Source organism: Clytia hemisphaerica, unplaced genomic scaffold, assembly GCF_902728285.1.
Source record: "Clytia hemisphaerica strain Z4C2 unplaced genomic scaffold, Clytia hemisphaerica genome assembly, whole genome shotgun sequence".
Lineage (NCBI taxonomy): Eukaryota > Metazoa > Cnidaria > Hydrozoa > Leptothecata > Clytiidae > Clytia > Clytia hemisphaerica.
The window spans coordinates 33,992-56,018 of record NW_027103839.1 but is presented as its reverse complement, the minus strand read 5'-3'; the positions used below and the strand labels follow the sequence as shown (position 1 = coordinate 56,018).

At 36.8% G+C, this 22,027-nt stretch overlaps 1 protein-coding gene and 1 long non-coding RNA gene across 3 annotated transcripts; both read right to left on the bottom strand.

Moving 5' to 3' along the window:
• Positions 1 to 4,960: 4,960 nt before the first annotated feature.
• LOC136807362 (uncharacterized) lies at positions 4,961 to 9,904 on the bottom strand. 2 transcript variants are annotated; one of them, XM_067063936.1, is made up of 5 exons: positions 8,768 to 9,904; positions 8,163 to 8,419; positions 7,850 to 7,983; positions 7,244 to 7,521; positions 4,961 to 6,761 (listed from the first exon to the last, which is right to left on the bottom strand). In XM_067063936.1, exons 1-5 carry the CDS (start codon positions 9,609 to 9,611, stop codon positions 6,493 to 6,495), a joined length of 1,782 nt encoding a protein of 593 aa, XP_066920037.1. In that variant the 5' UTR covers positions 9,612 to 9,904; the 3' UTR covers positions 4,961 to 6,492. The 2 variants fall into 2 exon arrangements, with proteins under 2 accessions (XP_066920037.1, XP_066920038.1); XM_067063937.1 differs by having other exon boundaries at positions 8,163 to 8,416.
• Positions 9,905 to 15,819: 5,915 nt separating this feature from the next.
• Positions 15,820 to 17,928, bottom strand: LOC136807364 (uncharacterized). The gene is made up of 4 exons (XR_010846669.1): positions 17,796 to 17,928; positions 17,158 to 17,303; positions 16,270 to 16,431; positions 15,820 to 15,943 (listed from the first exon to the last, which is right to left on the bottom strand). It is a non-coding gene; the product is annotated as an uncharacterized lncRNA (long non-coding RNA).
• Positions 17,929 to 22,027: the final 4,099 nt, after the last annotated feature.

Sequence of the window (22,027 nt, the reverse complement as noted above, 5' to 3'; positions counted from 1 at the left end):
TACTTTGGACATTTTTGAGTGTTATAGTCCTACTCCGCGGGGCTCGTAACTTTTTATCTTAAAAGTAAGGTACGTAAAATTTGTGCAGAGAGAGACATCCATATTCAAATGTGTCATCGCAAGCAAGAAGTAAGAATTTTCATTTTTCAATCTTCTTTCACTTTTCCTCATTTCCTCAAAATTTCTCAATATTTAAATTTAAAAAACTTTTAATCTTTTAAATTATTGGGGTTTGTGTTTATTTGATTGCTGTGTTTGGTTTTTCTGCTTGGCTTTTTGAACTTTATGTCTATCGGTCTGTTGGTTCTTTTTTGCATAAAATTCTGATTTCTTGACAGAATGTTCGATTGGTTTGATTTATATATTGAGAAAAATTCAAAAGAAAATGGAAAAAAACGTATAATTATAAAAATATTAGTCCCTTTTTAGGTTTCATCTTTATTTTATGAGCCCCCCCCCCCAGTCGACTCTCAATGCACGTATTCACGCACAAATTTTGGCCAATTCACGTATTCACGCGCGAGAAAATCCTAATTCACGTTCACGTGATAAAACAAATCTATTTATGCAAGTACGCACGCTTATTTTCGTAAATCACTGGCACTAATCATGCAATAAATAACTCATAAACAATACATACATGTTCTATATAAATATAATGAACAGAAAAAAGTTTCAATCAAATCCAATTTAATGCAAAATTAATAGATAACAGAAGCCACAAAGATACATAATTTTTTCAGATATATGAATCAACAAATATTTCCTTTCAATAGAAAGTACTTAACAAAACAGAGTAATAGACGGGGGGGGGTTGGAATAAGCGGGTTGGGTGGAAAAAATCTCAAAACTTAATAAGTGGGGGGGGGTTAGAATAAAGATGTCCTAGGTGAAAAATTTTTGAAAGGCAGCCTAATACAGAAGAATTAGGGCGAAAAAGGAACTTTGAAAAATAATTTTATAAAAATTAATAAGCGGGGGGGGGGGAGGTTGGAATAAGAATGTCCTGGGTAGAAAATTTTCGAAGAATTATTTAGCGGGGGGACGCTTATTAGGTATGCGAGAGTAATAATTCTACGATGAAGTTCGGGTTTGTATTGTACTAAGGTCACGAGAATCAAAAGCAGTTGAAGACTTTGAGAAGGTTTAAATGTTTAGACGTCATGCTACCAAAAGCACTGTAAAATAACATAGACAAAAACGCAATAAAAACATTTATGCGACATATTTTCGATTGGACTTGACAGTTCTACCATATCTTGATGAGTGTCCAACTAGAAAGGTAGCCACGCTAGCAACTGCATCAAATTTTCCGCTTCCTCGTCAGAGCTCACGACTGCATCAATTTCGATATCATATTCTAGTATCTCCTCTTGATCTTCACTTTCGACGACGGATGCTTCACTTTCGACGACGGATACTTCATTTTCGACGACGGATACTTCACTTTCGACGACGGATGCTTCACTTTCGACGACGGATACTTCACTTTCGACGACGGATGCTTCACTTTCGAAGACGGATACTTCACTTTCGACGACGGATACTTTACTTTCGACGACGGATGCTTCACTTTTGACGACGGATACTTCACTTTCGATGACGGATACTTCACTTTCAACGACGGATGCTTCACATTCAACGACGGATGCTTCACTTTCAACGACGGATGCTTCACTTTCGACGACGGATGATTCACTTTCGACGACGGATGCTTCGCTTTCAACGACGGATGCTCCACTTTCGACGACGGATGATTCACTTTCGACGACGGATACTTCACTTTCGACGACGGATGCTTCACTTTCGACGACGGATACTTCACTTTCGACGACGGATACTTCACTTTCGACGACGGATGCTTCACTTTCGACGACAGATACTTCACTTTCGACGACGGATACTTCACTTTCGATGACGGATGCTTCACTTTCGACGACGGATGCTTCACTTTCAACGACGGATGCTTCACTTTCGACGACGGATGATTCACTATTAACGACACTTGAAACCTTTTTTTAGCAGGTGCTTTACTATTCGTTGTGTTGTGTGATTCTGGTGTCAGTTCCTGATAATAGGCATTTTCTGGAAGTGTTCCAGCACGTGCCATAGTGGTTTCTTGCCGGTTAGTCCTCTGTCTGACTACGGCACCATTAGTGGATGCCCATTCCCGCATCTCTCGCTTTTGATCTCGTGTGAGCGAAATGGTGGTCCTACTTGTTGATTCATTCGGAAATTCTAGCGAAGATAGAGGAACGGCGGACTCTGGAATTTGATACCAAAACTTTCTGTTTGTAAAATAGTGAGCACTCCACTGTGTAACTGCTTTAACTGATTCCTTAATTGCTGTCGAAAACGATTGAGCGTAGGTGATGAGGGTTTGTGTCGATTGCTTTTTATTCACCGTGGAATGTGGTTTTCAACAGATAGTGTCATGCAGCTTAGTAAGTTAATGGTGTTGTAATTCAACTTTACAGTGTTTTTCTACAGCCTCTCTAGACCCCAGACCAACATTTTCGCGGAGCTGATGGTGACCGCTGAGACAATTCCCTCGGGTCCATTTAGGCACTTGGAGATACCAATGGAGGTGCGAATGGCGTCAGCATTTTTCGTCAAGATTTCATCACATTTTTGTCTAATGAAATTGCATCCAGTAAGCTTTTTAAAGAATATTCTTTATGTTTCTCGTGCACGGAGAAAGCTTCAGCAACATTTTGTAGACCTCCCAAAAATCTCGCTGTTTCTTTAAGAGGTGTCAAAATCTTTATTGAACCAACACTTTTATCACTGACGTAAACGACGTTGCCAAATTCGACTGCGATACATGCTGCTTCGTAAAATAGGGAATAGAGTATCTTGCCATCTTTGCTTCCTTTTTCTCCTTCTTGGCCTGCAAAGATCCGAACACCAGAATCATTCCACAAATAAACACACTGTTTACTTGTAAAGGCGTAGCGGTATAGTGGTTATCATGCTGGACGTTCGCTATCATTCTGTCCAGGAGGCCCGGGTTTGATATCCACCGTGGCACTACGATTCACTTGGCAAGTGAATGCTCCTTCGCCCGGGTCAACCCATGCCTTGTAAGGGGAATTGGGTACCATAACTTTGATACAAGAGTATGGGTAGATATTCCAGACATTGTGGTTTGCTGAGACACTTAGGAGGTTCTACACCTGCGAGGACATCCGTTCTCCCGTGTAGTTCGAGTGTCATGGTATACACCATGGCTCGGCAGCTTGCATCTGCAGGGTTGCAATGTCTGCTTGCGCTGTGACTCCTACTCCATCGTATGGAAGCCGACAAGGGTCAACGAGCGATTTCTTCCGAAACCTGTCGAGATTTCTTTCAAGCTGTCGAGATTTCTTTCAAACTGTCGAGATTTCTTTCAAACTGTCGCGTTCTCAAAAACTGTCGCGTTCCCAAAAAACTGTCGCGTTCCTAAAAACTGTCGCGTTCCCAAAAACTGTCGCGTTCCCAAAAACTGTCGCGTTCCCAAAAACTGTCGCGTTCCCAAAAAACTGTCGCGTTCCCAACAACTGTCGCGCTCCCAAAAACTGTCGCGTTCCCAAGAATTCTCGCGTTCCCAAAAACTATTCAGGGAATCCTCTTTTGTAGCCTCGTGGCGCGAATTCATATCAGTCCTTTTTTTCTTCTTTCTCATTTGACGATGTTTTGTCACTTGTGTGGCCATGATGTTCGTGGTATTTTTTGTGGAAACTGTGGCACAAAAAAACGAAATAAGGATGTAAATAATCTTGGAACAGAAAGAGAAATAATCGAACACTACTTCAAGAGAGGCTTTCAATATGAATCGATTCTATTATTCCTAAGATATAACCATAGATTGACCATGAGTTTAAGTACATTAAAACGAAGATTGAGACATTATGGTTTGTGTAAGGCTGGTGGTGAGGTCGACGATGATCAACTTCGACAGATCATTAGTAATGAAATTGAGGGACCAGGAGCTCAGCTTGGTTACCGTGGAATGTGGAACAAAGTGAGAACAACTTACAATATTTCAACTCCAAGAGACACCGTGATGAGGCTTTTAAAGGAAATCGACCCTGAAGGTACGGAACAAAGAAAGGCTAGAAAGTTAAAAAGGCGAGTTTATCAATCGAATGGTCCTAATCATGCATGGCATATAGACGGTTATGATAAATTGAAGCCTTACGGGCTCCCCATTCATGGTTGTGTTGATGGGTTTTCAAGAAAGATTTTATGGCTCAAGGTTTGCAAGTCAAACAACAACCCAAATTTAATGGCTAGCTTTTTTGTTAACTCAATTAAAGAATTCAAAGTGGCTCCAAGGGTGGTACAAACAGATTGTGGTACTGAAAATGGTCTTGTGGCTACCATCCAATCTCACCTTCACAACGATGCCGCAGCTCATCGTTATGGTAAATCAGTATCTAATCAGAGAATTGAAAATTGGTGGTCACATCAACGGCGCGGTTACACTAATTGGATTATCAACTTCTTCAAAGAATTGGTAGACGAGGGAGTGCTTTCTCTCGGAAACAATTTGCATTTGAATTGTGTATGGTTCGTCTTTTCGTCATTTTTACAAAAAGAATTGAACACGGTCAAGGAAGAATGGAACAATCACTTTATTAGAAAATCTCATCACAGTTTAGTTAATGGAATCCCTGATGAGCTTTATTTTTTGCCAGAAACAAGAGACTACGAGGATTGTGGATTAACTATGACAGAGGATCAAATGCAACAGTATTTAGAGCAAAATGAAATCGTTAACCAAGTTGGAAGAGTTGAAAATAATGACGAGGAAAGTGACATTTTCGAGTTTTGTCAACTCATAGTTGATCATTTTGGCTACGAGCACCCACCTAGGGACTGGAAGTGTGCAAAAGAACTATTACAAGTGATTATCAACCATCTGAACCGATAAAATATATTTTAACATCCTTATAATATTTACAAATATAAAGTGATCTAAATAAAAAGATCTAAAAAAGGTAGAAAAAACAAGGTCTCCATAAATTATTTTTAATAGCATTTGTCTCGTCAGTGTTCAAATAAATATCTCCTATGAATACAAACTGGAAAAGCATGGCAGACGATACTTTTGAACTTTTAAATAATTAACGCTGGAGGAGCAATTTCGAGTTGTGATCTATGTAAATTGCCAACCCATTTTCAGAAATCGAAAAAAATGACCTGAAAAAAAATGACCAATAAAAATTCAATGAGCTCCTGTGGGCTGAATAATTCTTCAAACGTCTAAAACTTGGTGTCCATTGGATGCAGAATTTAATGCAATAAAAAACAAGCAACCGTTTCTGTATCGAAAGTTATGGGGCTACTACCTCGGTAGAATGTCTTAACGAAAAAAAATACAGTTGACGCTCTCCAACTCGATTTTCAAGGGTAATCGGATTTTCATCGAATACAGGAGTGTATCGAAAATAGAGCTAGGAACGAAAAATATAAGCGAGGCTCAATCATCGGTTTAACCGTGAATCAGGAAAAATATAGAATACATTGTTGAAAACTTAAAATTTATGGCAGAAAACTTTCAATATTTTCCTGTTTTTAGAAGTTTTGAAAAATACCAACCAGACAGGTGGCCGATAGAATTTCAAAATTTTAATTCCAACACAAAAAAATTGAAAAGCCTAATTTGGAATTCCGTCCTAGGCCACCAAACACACCAAATCGAATAAGAGAGCGAAAAACCTTCACGAGACTGCAAATTTCCATCGAAAACGGGAGCTTCTCAAATAATAGAATGTCGAATTAGAAAGCGTCAACTGTAATAATAAACAAAACTAAAAATTACCATACATGGTAAACTCTGTTCCATACCTAATTCAACATAAAAATTATTTTTAAGCCAGTTTAAGCAAAAAATAAAAATAATCTGGATACAACAAAACATTTCATTTTTCTCGGTAAATAAAAACTAAAAAAAGAACTAAACTAGTATTACCGTATGGCTTCTAGTTAACGCCGTCCCCTAAATGGAAAAAGTCTCATCTCTTCGTAACTACAGTTTTGAGGCTAAAAGAGACCAGAAAAAGCAAAAAAGATTTTGCTCTGAAAACTGATTCTCGAAAAGAATTTAACAAACAAATTCCTTTGAATAAAAATGCTCTTAAAATTCCTAAGATTTTTTAAAATAACCGGGGCGTTTATTATACGGAGTGCAAGTTAACAAAATCATAAAAATCTACTCAAGATGCCTTTAGAAAGAGACTTGAAAGGAAACTGATGGTAGGGGAATAACCCCCGAATAACGGAAGAGAGTGAAGATATAAATACAAAGAAAAAGACCTGCAATGGTACCGATTGGAAAATGATGAAATTTTCTACAATTTGAGTAGGATCAAAACCAAAAAAAAGAAGTCCCACAGATTAATATCAAAAGATTTCTCTTCAACTACACCCAGTTCCTTAAAAGTCTCCACTGAATTTCTTTTCTACAAAAACATGAAAACAATTGAAATGATCAACGTTCTTTGATATTTAAGACAATTGGAATCCCGACCCTTTCTTCATAGCCGAAACAAAAGATTCCATCATTTGCTCTTCAGTTTGTATATGGACTGGAATTTTCACATACAATGCACATGTGCTGACTGTGGGTAAACAGGCACAGGCCGTCCCGTTTGGAGAAAGGCCACAGTCATGTTTAAAATATATTTTCATCTTGTCTGCCGGTAGACCAACAGGAGGGATCGTTTCGCATCCCGTCAGAAACTTCATTAATATTGGTGCCGGAATTAGGGTAGATTCTAAATAAAAAGATCAAAATGTATAATTATTGACAACGAACCCCTCGAAGAAAAATTAAGTTAAAGTCATGTTCGCAATGTTATGACGCATAGATACTACTAATAAATTTGTTTTTGAGCTCGAAACAACATTTGAGGGCAGCAGTTTATTCTTAAAAAGGATGAAAGAAGTTTAAAATTTCTCATCCACTTTCATATTCTTACATGATTTTTAAAACAGTGTCTACGAGAACAAGGTGAAAATCGACTAAATAAAGATCTCAAAAGAATATCTCTAAGAAGTTTCCAAATTAATAAGAATGAAAAGTGGGAAAAACAATACTAGTCTTATTAGTAAAACTCGAAAAAAAAGCTGTCTATAATATTTTTCAGCAATATGGGAACTGAGATAATGCTAAGAAAATCTCAGTCTCAGCTAAATGGGCAAATCTGGGAAAACTTCTAAGAGTACCTCAACCTCTAGAAGAAAAAATGCAACGTACCATTCTGAAAACATTCATCTACGAAGTCCAAAAATGATTTGTAAGTGTTGATAGCATTATTTCTCTTGTTAGATCCAATTTCATTTTCGTATTGTGCTTCCAGCTTTTCTAGGAGTAACTCTCGGGTCCATGTGTAAGTTTCCATTGATGGTGTAAAGACAGGTCGAAAGAGCTCAAAATTTTCACGGATTACAGTTAATGCGCCAAATGCTTCCATTCCTTTTGATATTTGACTCAGAAGATGCAACATTAGATGTTTCTCTTTCATGAACAGCGACCTGGGTTAAAAATCAATCATTTAAAAAATTCAATAGGTCCTTCCGTTTATCAAATTTGAAAAAACTTTCCATTCCCCTGTTTAATGTAACCACCACCCCGTTTGTAAGCCTATAAGTAAGGCACTCAAAAGTACTGAGACCTAAATTTGGAAAACAAGCAAACCAGAGGCATATTTTGCAAGTCCAAGAATTTATTTTATTTTTGCACCCTGCAAAAAGTGGATTTTATGCCTTAAGGAGGGGAACTAAAAACCAACAGGACACCAAAAAATAATGAGCAAAAATTGAGTTAAGATAGATAAGTTACGATAGATACTACAATGTGTACCTTAGGACCAGTTGTTGATCATCCATTGTTACAGTTGCCGGGTTTCTTTGAAAACCGATAGAATCTAATAGGTCAATTCCCTCATCGCAGCATAACATTTTTCTTAGTTCTTCAACGTTTTTGGCTTGGTGGATCTGAAATTCGAAAATTTGATGAATGTTATTACAAGCGTCCCTCAAAGGATAGTTAAATACATACTTACAGACACTGAAAGAACTCTGGTCCGCCCCAAAGTTTTAGAACAGAGATACAGACATTGTCAGATTCTCGAGTGAAGTTGAGAATTCATTCCCAAAAAATAGAGAATTCGAACCTGTTGAAATTTTTGACTGCATGATTCTGGATGAAGTACTGTGTTTTCTATCCCACCAACTAGATATTCGTACGCCCAAGGTGAGAGAAAATTTGGAGCTGGTCCACTACAAACAATGGATGATATAAAAAGATGACCAATACATATCATAGTGCCATCACTGACAGACATGTATCCAACAGCGGGTTCAAATCCATTTAAAGGTATCCCATCTGTCACTGGTTTGAAAAACCTCTTTAAAATTTGATTGAATGCTTCTGAAGTAAAGAAATTGTATCACTAATAAAAATTTGACTATTAACCATGGTTCCTTTGGTTGACTTTGGGATGATGTGTTGTCAACCCGACTGTCATTTAGACTTATTTGTTCCTCCTTCATCTACACAAGGCTATGACGTTGCTTTGTTATCTTCACAGCAGAAAAACAATACATCAATTATTACAATATTCATGATACAGTAATTATGCATGGCTGTATCATTGTTTTTCTGCTGGAGTACCTACATAATTATTCAACAGGTGTGGCCTCTTTGAGAAAAGGTCTATAAAGGAACAGTCAAAATTTGTAAACAAAACCTGACAATACTCTATAATATGATATATACCTGAATAAAATTCTCTGGAAATCCCTCCAGTGTCTTTTCCTGGCTCTCCAATATATTTGATTTTTAAAACCTGTCCAATCTTTGATTTGTTCCACGTTTTCGAAAAAAATTTCTGAAAGTCTGTAAACTCATAGCCCCTTCTCACATTTAGTACAATTGATACATCAGGATTTTGGTCAGGCCGAAATGTAGAAATCACTTCCTTAACTGATTGTGCTTTTTCAACCTCAGATTCTTGGTGTTCATCATTTACCAAGTCGATAAACTGTGTGTTATCATCATACTCATCATAAAAGGTTTCTTGAGCTATCATTAATGGTGTCTTTTCTTCTTCTAAACATTTATTTACATGTTCATTAAGTTCTGAGATGCTGAATTCGGAATTACAAATGGGACATGGCAGTTTACGTTGTTGGGGTGGTGGTGGATCTTGATTTTTTTGAACAGTTTTTGATCGCTTGTTTTTCTTGGATTTCTTTGAGCCTCTTAAGCTGGAGATCTCTTCATCAGATTGAGAAAAACTTGATGATGATGATGACATTTCATCATGTTGAAGCAATTCCATTTGAAGACATACAAAAAGACATACTTTTGAATAGGGTTTCCCAAACCACTCCTGGTAACGATCCAACCTGAACGGCTTGTCTGTTCCTGGGATTGTATTAACAACTCTTCCATCGGAATAACAAAGAGAATACGAATCAGTTGGACAAAAGTATTGGTTCGTAAGAGAAATTTTTGTAAGGGCAGCATCTAAAACTGCATCCCTTGTTGAGTGTTCATTAACTTGAACATTCACTCTACTTCCACGTTCTTGAACAAAAGCACCAGCTTTTTCTTTCATTATACCGACTTGAATCTTCACATCTTTTGAAGCTCCTTTCCGGGTACCATTTTCACGAGGGAGGCTATCACCATCATTAACTTGTTTGTCATTCTTCTTTGCTTTTTTTGAAAAAAAGCAGTTCTTTGCTTTTCCTTTTCTTTTTTAAAACCAGAAAATGTCAATGGCACATTTCCTTCCACAGACGGTTCACTGTCTTCAGGAACTACTCGCCGGAGCTTTGCAGCACACTGGATGCAAAAGATGTCACCATCAAGTGGCTTAAAGCCACATTTGTGACAACAAGCTTTCACTTGATCAGCCATTTTGAAATAAATATAGTCAGTCGGATTCATCGTTCATTAGGTTTTGATTTAATAAAAGGCACACAAATTACAGTTAGGCTCGACTGAACTGGCGCTTCCCACAATATTCTCCCGCGCAGGTGATTCCCAATTCTGCGTTTATCATCATTCCCGCGGTTATTTTGGGAATCACCCTAAACAATTTCTGTCTTGTCTCTGGCTGGGAACATGACAGATTTTGAGAACGCGACACCTTTTGGGAACGCGACAGTTTTTGGGAACGCGACAACTTTTGGGAACGCGACACTTTTTGGGAGCGCGCCACTTTTTCACGACATTTTGGGAACGCGACACTTTTTGGGGACGCGACAGCTTGAACAGCTTGAAAGAAATCCCGACAGCTTGAAAGAAATCCCGACAGCTTGAAAGAAATCTCGACAGCTTTCGGAAGAAATCGCACGCTGACCCTTCTCGGCTTCCATACCATCGTGGGTAGGACCCATTCCGATGCGTCGGAGGGCATATCTATCTATCTATCTATCTTACTTGTAAACAAGAGCCCATTTTTGAAATGTGTGAATGATACGACTTCATATTTGTCGGATGAAAGAAGTTGTTTGACCACATGCGATTCAATAGATATAGATGAGATTCCACCCTGATGAGAAACAATAAGGTGACCATTCAATACCGGCATCTGCAAAGTGCGAGTTAAGATTTCAAAGTAATCCATGACCTTTGTAATTTCCACTTCAAGACCAACCGTATTAAACTTTAATGAACCAATTTCAATTGTTCTTTTTGATCCTCCGAAAGCTATGTACAATTCTTCGTTCTCGATAAATCCAATAGCATCCACTTGTACACCCCTGTGTCACAGACCCGGTGGACCCCCCGCACCGGGGGAAAAATAGGCCAAAAGATTTTCATATCCACTGAGGAAAAAGGTTCCACCGGGGCACTGAGACAGGGGTGTACTTGACCACAACATTCAGCGGGTTTATCTTCTTTTGTGAATAAAATTGCTTTTTCGTCATGTGACGCTCTTTTGTACTTTGCCATGGTCTGCTTTTGTAGTCTGGATAAGCGATCAAGACATTCAGTTAATGTACCTTCCACGAATTGATCAAGTGACTTGAGTTTCTCGGTGGCGATTTTCTTTTGCTTTATGGTTGCAATTGACAGCTTTGGACTGAATTTCTTTTCAAAGGGCAAAATGAATACTGAAGATTTCCCATAGCACAAAATCAAACCATCATGATAACAAATTCGGTCACTGTCCACCTTTTCAGCAATCTTTTGGATATCCTGGACGGGGTTATGTAGTCGTGCCTTGTAGATTTTGGAACCGTTATCACTTTTACATAAGAAAATGAGCCAGCCATGTGGACCAGTCTCTACGGAAACGATATTTTGATAGGCGTGCGTCTGGTTGAGTTTGGTGTAGCGGATCGTTTCTGGTATAATTGTATGAGATACGTAACCTAAATAAAAAAGAATCAAAAATGTAAATAATAAAAAGTAATATCTTTAGCATCCATCATATTCAGAAGCCAAAATTCAAAGTAAAAAGGCGATTCAGTGGACGCTTGTCACTTATCGCTTATCAATTCAGTTTTCAATTTGTAAAAAATTGAGCGCGCAAAATTAGAGTCCCATGGAATATAGAAAACCTGTTCTAGCTACAGCCTCTTTCATCAAATATGAATATTATAGATTATAAAACGAACCTAAATATGCTATTTGAGGAATTTAGGATCGCACAAAGCAAGCACACTTGAAGGATTTTGACGATCTCGATTCCGAACATAGTCGTTACTGGTCAAGAAGCTCCTTACTACATCTCGAACCTCACGATCTGTTCTATTGCGTAAAGTGTAAAAGATTGAGAGACATCCTCGCTCGCCATTTAACTGTAAATAACAGTTGGCAAAACTGGCCTGGAAACAATGACAATAGAGCTAGGTATGGGTCAATTGATCCAGAAATTAATTCTTCTTGAAGTTGCTTTAAACACTGCTTGTTGCCAGATTCACAATCTACTGTGAAAACCATGACAACCCGTTTTATGCAGCGAAGATTATTTGCAAGACAGGAATCACAGGCTCGCAGGGAAGGGATAGTTTCAGTTTGACCTTTCTCGAGACATTACTGGCATAATTCATTATCTTTGTAGCACGTTTCACAGTAGCTTTCGCATATATCAATAACGTCTTTTCCTAAGATTAAATCAAGCTCTTTAGTTTTGGTTACACAGTTTTCACATGTTTGAGAATACAAATCTGTTCTGTGAAAGACTTAAATGTTATCTCCTGACTTTCCACTTTTCGATGCGTAGTTCACAGCTACAGGTAAAGAGGAATCGTTATCAAGGCTCGTTAAAGATGAAACGGCTGCTTCGCATATTATGTTTTCCGTGATGGTATCCTTGTCAAGAAAGGGTTTGGACTGACATTCTTGGTAGTTCATGTCCATCATCTCCATTTCCACGTTGACATTTCTTCTTTCATCAAATTGAATGCATGGTTTAATTGCTGTACCATCGTTAGAAAAGGCTACAGGGAGAACTTCAACAACATCATTATTGACAATTGAATTGTATAATCAATGATTTCAACGTCAGAATCGTATATAACTTCATGTTCGCTGGATGGCTCTTCCATGTCTTCAGAATCTGACAGTTCGGAATCTTCCTCAGACATTTCGATGTCCGAATCAAATGATCTATCGAGAATAACCGTAATGTAAATTTTAACAACAAAGAAGCTAAATTTTCCACGTCGAAAAATAAAATTACCCTGGGGGCACTCGATTTCTTAACGACGGCATGTGCCGCCCAAAACTTGGCTTTCAATATCGGACCCTTACAGTGCAGCTCTTAAATCGTTAAAAAGGTATTCTTACAGTACATTCTTATCACTAATTCCAACCCTTATAGTGCAGCATAGCAATGTCTTGGAAAATTTCTTCCTTAAAATGAGTTTTGGCTGTCAGTAAAATGGTCAAAAGTATAAAATTTTGAGGTTTTAAAAGTAGAAACGCAGTTATTAGGACAGTTTTTGTTAAGCAGATATTGAAGCGAACTAATTCTACTCTCTTGATTATTTTGATTTTTGCCCAAAATATACCCTTACAGTGCTTTCCTCTAAAAAGGTACACCCTTACAGTGCATTTCGAGGACCTCAAAAAACCTACCCTAAAGGGCGGCTGCAGTGGGGTGGCACATGCCGTAGGTCGGACCATATGAGTGCCCCCGGGGTAAAATCGTCAAAGCTTTAGGAGCATGCATTTATGAATTCCTTTTTATTTTTAGAAATATTTAATTGGGTGAGGGGGGTTAATTAGACTAACAAGTTATGGGTATGTGGCTACCTTACTTAAACCTCGAAAATCTTTAAAAGGGTTACAAGAGAACTATGCTCCAAAACTATAATAATCGAAAACTTCTTTCCTTAGATTTTTTAAGAAGCAAACGAAAATCGACCAAATTTGGAGCAGATCTATATAAGGGTAGCAAACCTAATAAGGGGCCGTCTATATAGTACGTACGCAAAGATTTTCCAAAAATTTGATACCCCCTCCCCCCTTGTACGCAGAGAACAATAGAAATTATGTCATTTAAACACTAGATGTACGCTTTTGCTAAACCCCCCTCTCCCCCCTTCACTGCGTACGTACTATATGGATGACCCCTAACCCGGGTCGAAAAAGTGGAAATTGCTTAAAATTGAATTCCGGTATCAATGGAGTGCCATCGTATTATATATTGAATAAAGGGGATAGCAGTTAAAAAGGGAAAAGTTGACGATACAAAGCATGGCAGGGAGGTTTTTTGGAATAGGGATATCTTTCGTTTTTCGTGAACTAAAACTACAGTATTTACATAAAATAGTAAATCTTCATCATCGTTTTCAATTTCGATGTCGGAGTCGACAGCAACACGGACTTTTTTCGTTTTATTCAAGGAATGTTTAATTGTCCATCTGTCGTTTTCCTAGTCTAGCAAGCTAGACGACTAATTCATACATAGTAGAAATAAAGCAAAAAGTAATAAAGGGAACAATTTTAGTCGTCTAGAAACCTTTGACTAACTCCGAACAAAAGAAAAGTGTCAATATTTGCAATTATAATTTTTTCCCGTTCAAAATAATTCTTGAGAAAAACATGTGTGTGGATTTGTGTATTGAAAGTTTTCCATTTGAGTTGATTTTGTTTTGAGAGTTTGTTATTGCTCGATAAATTGTTTTCTCGCTACGCAAGTTTCTGCGTAGCTAGCCGGGGTATCTATAAGGTGGCCATCCACTGAGTTTGAAAATAGTGATACTTTTTTGGTGTTTTTTTATTTTTTTGGCTTAAAGTCAAGTATAACTTCCCTGGAACAACCTCTGAAAATTTCAATTCATAAAAGTAAAGAATAAGCAGAAAATTTTAGATTTTAAAATACCTACCTTTAAGCTTTTAATGCTTCACCCATGGAAGCCCTGTTTCCCGCCCGTTAGTAAAACAGCAATTCTACCTTCTCTAGCTGCTCAAACGGCTTGAAAATCTTTACGGGTCGTCTTCAAGTCGCTAGAAACATTTCTAGAAGGTTTGAAGTCGCTTGGTGTACCCATATTCAGTTTTCAAACTTTGTAAACAATGACCGCCCTCGAATTTTAAAGATGGTTTTTGGACAATTTTGGAGGGTGAAGCTCACTGACTTTTGCTGAGTGTTTCATCCACCTTTGTTGTAAAACTCTAAGGAGTATTTAATCATGATGTAACTTGTGATTTCTTTTGATTAAGAGCACGGTCGGTTGTTGTGTAGTTCGCCAAAGGTATGTAGAACTTTTGTTTGCTTGTTTATTCTTTTTTGGGTGCTATTTTAATGTTTTTTTGCCAGGAATCTCTTAGAAAACAACACAATCATCTTCAAATTACTTTTTCAACTGTGTGGGATTAGATTTTGGCGGTTATGTTAAGCATTATGCTTTAAGCGATGGCATGAAAGTGAAAGTGAAAGTGCCCTGTAACACGATAATGAGTCTTCAGTTCCAGAGCTTTTTGAATGAATATTTTAACTTAATTGATTTAGTTTTTAATCCCTGCTGATAGGAATAGTCCAAAATAGTCTTACAATGAATGTGGGCATTGTTATTTACATTTCGGGGTGGTTTTCGTGGTGATAATGAGTTTTGCGGGTTTTTTTCAAAGTTTTGCGGTTTTCTGGAAATGATCAAAATGTCACTCAAATTGGCCAAAATTTTCACTGTAAATAGTTTTAAATCCTTATTTCCTTTGAAATAATGTAGAAAACTCCCTTAGGCTCAAATCATAAAAAAATCCCTATTGAAAACTATAATCTTTTCATTTAACCGCAATTTATGTTTTAAAAGCACGATTTCTCAAAGCGCAAATCCGGGGGTTCCCAATCACTGTGGCAGAAAAATCTCAAGATCTAGTTGTCCGATTGGTCTGATTTTTTCAGGGTATTTGCACATCTATGAGGGCTGTGGAATGAGCGAAGGATTTTTCAGATTTCACTAATTCCAGATCTCATATTTTGAAAAAACTGTTTTTTTGGCTTTTACCCACGGATTTTGGATTTCTCAAAAAAGAATTTCGCTCATTCCATTCTTTGTCCTAAAGTGCCTCTACATACCAAAAATCATTAATCAAGTATTTGTAGTTTTCTCTAAAACGTTGACACAAGATTATTTTGATTTTTCTGAGAAGTCGTACCAAACCCCCGTCTTCCAATTTTTTTTTTTAATTTTTTTTTTAATATTAACTTTAGGTCATAAATAACAATACCTGGAAGTTTCAAGCCCATATCATTTTTAGTTATTGAGTAATCAACATTTAAAGTTAAAAGGTCGATTTTTTAATTTCCAGTGGATGGCCACCAAGGCTGGAACACCGGATTCTTCCAATCGTTTATACAAACTAAATCCCGTATTATTATTATTAGTATTGGTATTATAGTATTACACGCATTATAAACGACTCCAGTCTATCGTTTTCCTTTCTTGTTCGTTTCAGCACGTTGAGTACACGCATCATAATGCTCTGAAAGAAAAATTGCAATAATTTAAATGTTGACAAAATTTATGGCGGAGAGTATGAATATCAATATTCCTTATGGAAATCAACACTATCCGTCATAAAATTTTGAACCATTCCTCAGATCCATCGAAACATTTGTATTTATAGAAATAAATAGACGCACGAAGGAGGATTCGAGGATGACTTAATTTAGAAAAATAGTTTTCAACTAAAATTTATGTAAAGGATCCAAAAACAAGTAAACGTTTCTCGTCAACACATTGTTCTTAGTTTCTGTGGATAGATTTTATTCTGTGACAGCCGAATATATCTATATATAATGTACTTACTTTTCTTGAAGTATTCTATCCGTCCGGCAGTTTTCGCGTCGAAACGTAACATAACTTTCGTCTTGCAACGCCCACAAATGACATCCCAAAGCCATACCCGGGATTCTTTTCTAAACTTCACAGGTTACCTTCTACAGCATTCAATGAACAATTTTCCAAGTTCTGAAATCATGAAAACAAAAATAAAACTAGCGAAAAGATATTCTTTACATATTATACTATTAGTAAAAACTTTTACCCCAGTGAATACCAAAGACAATATCATACAAAGGTTCCGTATTTCAAGATATATTCGCTTCGTATATCAAGTTGGCACAACGTTGTCGTTATGTTACCTTTTTTCGGAATTTCCAGCCCTGATGGAAGTGGAGAGGCTGAAGCAATGAAGTATAAGCCCGAAGGGCTAGAAGTCAATCTCCTTGGTAGGATTTGAAGCCAACAAATCCTACCAAAGTTGCGCGACCTTGAGCGACCCGCCTGGTTTTTACACAAATGACAGATTGAAACTAAAATTTACCGCTAAATTTCGAAAAAAATATCAATCGTAAACAAAGGAATTGATAGATTCAATCAATGTCGTTAAAAATGCGGCGCATTTTTTAAGGCTTCACTTTTTCCTGCCTGAGAAAGGTTAGAGATTGAACTCTAGCCCTTCGGGCTTTAAACTCAATGGGCTGAAGACTCCACTTTTTGTGCAAATTAGTTGTTGGGTAAACAAATAATACGACAAAAATATGCTACCTTTTTAACCCTTATCCCACATGTTCGCAAATCTCCTGATTAGGAAAGTAAAGAATAAAAACTAAAATAAAAGGGAACTATATTTCAGCAGGAAAATTCTTTAAAATTTGATCCGGAAAGTCAAGATTTCACTGCAACATGAAATACCTGATATCAAATATTCTTTATCTTCGAGTTCGCCTGCATTAATTCGGATTTCAGCCGTTCAACCGCATTTGAGGATGATGGCAAAACTTCGATTGAAATGACTGGAGCCGTCGATCGGAATCTAGCTTCAATAGGATACACCGTTGCTAGAATGAAATCATTTTAACTTTAAGTACCGTGAAAATTACAAGTCGAAACCTGTGAGGACAAAAAGCGATTCTATTCAGCGTTTATAAAACTTCTCCCATTTGCCTCTTCCGCCAATGTGGCACTATTACTCGATCTCATCTCATCTCAAAAAGCGTATCCCCATTGGGATACGTTTCCAAATGAAAAAAGGGGAAGATTGTGGGAAAAGAAACATTAAAAAGAATAACAAGTTTAGAAACTTTTAACCAAAGTATTTCAAAATTCGCCGAAAGAAACTTTAGGCAAGAATTTTTCCTTGAATTTTTGCGCAGCCAGTAGGTTAAAAGTGCTTACGCAGTTTTTTATACGGGATAGTAAAAATCCCAATCGGGTAAAAGTGCAGTCTATTGCTTGCACCGTTCTCAACAAACTGATCAAAAACTCGCGTGGTGAGCTAGTGCAGCGAAGGTTTTTGGATTTAAAAAAGGTTAAGTTTAAATTAGACATACCATGTACCATGTAACCTGTCGTTCCCAAACATGACACTTCGTAGCTCAATCTTTAGTTGACTATCCGTGCAAATGGCAACGGTAACGGTTCCAGATGGGCCTTTTACTCCTCTTGAAAGAAGCACTTTGCAATTTGACCATTGTAATGTCTTTGCTATATAATGAAACATAAAATTATCTTTTCTGAAAACTTTTGAATGTCGCCACTGCCTAATTTCGGCTTACGCCAAAAAGTTTCTTTAATTTTTTTCAACAGGGTAATTCGCGGCGACAAATTCTTTAAAAAGTAAAACTTTGAAATCGAAAAAAACTCACAAAAATACGGTTGTTTCGCCGACCTTGGACAGGACATTACCGAGAAAAACCTTAGAAAACATTCTGCTGAAGGCAACGGCGGCTACAGAAGGTACTCAGTGTTTTTAGTGGAGAGCAATTAATCTCATAAAAGGAATAATAACAAAAGAAACACTCTCCGTCATTAATTTTCAGTACCTTCTGTAACAGCCGTTGGAAGGCTTTCAGAAAGTTCGGCCTAGTCGAACCCTATGCGTTAGAAATTAAAAATATTGTTGCTTACGTGAGGGCTGTTAGCTTCGTTGCCTCCTCGTTAAAAGCATAAAATGAAACAATAGATTTTGATGATATGCCACTTGGGAATACCTTGCTAACAACGTCAAAACTTCGACAAAAATATCAGTTGTTCTACTCTTCTCAAGTCTTTTATCTATATCATAACAAAGATAACAGAGGTAAAATCATCGTCAACTCCGACTAATATTTCTAAATTTTGACTCAAAAGTATGGAATAGTTTTAAAGAGAGTCACATTCTAATTTTGATATTCTTATGACACAGGGTCTCAACTTTGGCAAGCTATTTTTTTCAAGTCATAAAAAAATTATTGGAATGACGAAAGGTATTTAAAAAGTATACACGCAGTTGAAATTCTGTATTTCAGAGTTGAAAAATGTTAATAAAATATATTGAAAACTTAAGAAAAAAATCGAAAATAATGTTTTTGTGCATTAGGAGTAATGTTCAAGCTCTATCAATCCTTTTACCTAAATAATTCAAAGAAATAAAATTATGACGGAATATCGTCGGATTTTTCATACCAACGAAGCTCGCTTTAAAAAGACAATAAAATATAGATGTCCAGTCGTTTATATGTTCATAGTTAGATATACAGTGAAAAAGCGTTACTTCCTAGTTGCGATATATTTTGGGGAAATAAAGCCAGGTTTAGATGAGTTGATTTCAAAGATAATGATTAACTTTAGCGAGAATTAATTTTGGCCTAAAATTTAGCCGATTCGAATTTCTTCAGGGTTGAATTTGGACTTTGGGATGTTAGGAAACCTCAATCTTTTTCTAATTTTTTTCCTTTAATGCATTCGTTTCACATTGATTGGACATCGTCTTCACTGGGGGTAAGAGTCATATCTTCTTTCAAATTCAATTAGTTTTGTGATGAAGAGGAAATTATATGAATACGAGATCCGGACAAAATTTCACTATACTTTACGAGTCAAAGTTGCTGCCATCAAAACCAGAAATCGGTTTAATCCCCAGTCAATTTTATTCCTCACCCCTTGTGGCCTATACGTCACAGTTTTTTTTCTACGCTATATATTTTTGAACACCCTGTCTCACAGCCCCCGGTAGTGCACAAAATTTCATGAAAAATATTAAGTACAGCTCGAGAAATTCAAGAAATACTGTCTTTCCGGTGAAAATAGGTTGTTCCGGCGATTTTTGAATAGTTCCGGCTTTAAAAATCAATTTTTTGAAAATTGAAACATGCTTGATGGTGGGCATTGCTATTAATAATGTTTTTGAATGAAAAAACAACCAATTATAAGAAAAAAATCCAATGAAAATCTAGAAAAACAGCGATTTCCGGCATATTTCCGGCATTTTCGGCCGGGAAAAATGTTTTTCGAAAATCGGGCCCCGTCACATTTTAGGCATTGCCATTTTGTATCATTGTGCAAAAAATCAGAAAAAAATAATGAGTCAACATTGAGAAAAGCTATATTTTCTTATTTGGTTAAAGGGAATTTCCCCAAAATACGAAAATCCGTTTTTTAAGGCGAAAAACACTCCAGCCATTCTTTAGAGAATCTTGCCCTCCATCTTTGTACAAAAAATCAGAAAAAAGTAATGACAGTATTTGCACAAAGTCCAAAAAACCCTATTTTTAGGTAGTTTTTGGCCCAAATTTGCCTAAATAAATTTTTTCTCAAAAATCGGGCTACGTTACATTTTGGGCATTGCCATTTTGCATCATTGTGCCAAAAAACAAAAAAAACTAATGAGCCAATCCTGAGAAAAGCTGGTAACAGACGGACGAACGGACGAACGGACGGACGGACATGGGTTAATTTATAGGACCTTCACCGGGGTACCCGGAGGTAGGTCCAAAAAATGGAAGCGTTGTCATACATGCTTCATTTGTGCATTGAGGTATAAAGAAACAGGAGAAGTATTCTATTGTAACCATGCTCGCCCTACGATTAAAAAAAATACGAGGTATGCATGCTCATAATCTCATATATCGTGCATTTTTAATGAGCTCTTTTGTTGATAGGTGAAATCTTATTGGCTAACTCTTAAGTGTTGGAAATAAGATGACACGAGATTCATTGTTTCTGTCATCAGTGTAAGAAAATAATTGGATTAAAAAAGGGCCTGTAAACTTTGCAATCCTTCATCAAATGACAAGATTTTTCGATCAACATTTTCTTCAATGTGAACTCTATTGCTTAATACTTTCCTCCAAAGTTCTCCAGCCACTTTTTTTTTCTACAAATTGGGTCTGAAATTGTGTGTGCTTATAAAGAACTTTTTACTTTCTGGCTGGAGAAAATATCTTTTCAAAACAAAATTTAACCATGGAGGTATAAAGAAAGACAGGAGAAGTATGCTATTGTAACCAAGCTCGTCCTACGATTAAAAAAGTTACGATGTATGCATGCTCATAATCTCATATATCGTGCATTTTTAATGAGCTCTTTTATCCATAGGTTAAATCTTATTGGCTCATTTAAGCTTTAGAAATTAGATGAGACGAGATTCATTGTTTCTGACATCAGTGTAAGAAAATATTTGGACTAAAAAAAGGGCCTGTAAACTTGGCAATCCTTCATCAAATGATAAGATTTTTCGATCAATGTTTTCTTTCAGGTGAACTCTATTGCTTGATACTTTCCTCCAAAATTCTCCAGCGACTTTATGTCTACAAATTGAGTCTGAAATCGTGTGTGCTTATAAAGAACTTTTCATTTTCTGGCTTGAGAAAATATCTTTTCAAAACAAAATTGAACGGATAGCGAAATGGAACATAAATTTGTTTCGTGGACGAAGTTTTATCTAATTTTCGTATATTAAAAGGCTAGAATCTTCAATACTGATTATTAGAATGTTCAGAGCAAACTTGAGTTCTACTAAAAAGTCTTATTTCATCGGGCGAGCTTAGAATTTCTTTTGATACATTTCAAAATCAAAAGACTTTAACGACCAATTACCGACACATTCAACTCCTGTTTTCTTTATACCTCTATGATTTAACGGATGACAAAATTGAACTCAAACTTATTTCGTGGAACTAAATTTTATTTTATTCTCGTATATTAGAAGGCTAGAAATCTTCGATGCTGATAGTAAGAATGTTCAGAGCAAACTTGATTTCTACTAAAAAGTCGTATTTCATCTGGCGAGCCTAGAATTTCTTTTGATTTATTACATAAAAGAAATCAAAAGACTTTAACGACCAATTACCGAAAAATTCATCTCCTGTCTTTTTTTATACCTCTATGATTTGTGCGAGGGGAATGTCCATGTTTCAAAAAGTCCGAGTCGTTTATTAGCCCGTTAGGAAAGGGACATAAAAGAACATAAAAACCAATAGGACAAAGGTCTGTTTTAGTAGATTTAGATTTTACGATAAAAGTACGACTCAGAGACCCAGTCTGAATTACAAGATTCATTACTCGTCTTATACATACAAGTGAAGTTTCCATATAGGATGACGATTTCTTTCCAATGGATAGGGTTCTCACTGGGTCACTGGGCCTGTCTTGTCCGTTAAAAATGAGTACACTTTGTAATTAGTCTAAAAAGTCTCTATTCTAAATATACCCCTCAGTGCCACATAAAAGCTACCAGTCTTGGAGTAAAAGTAATGAAGTTATAGCACAGAGAATGATAGTTACCTTTTGGGCAGGCTGACAA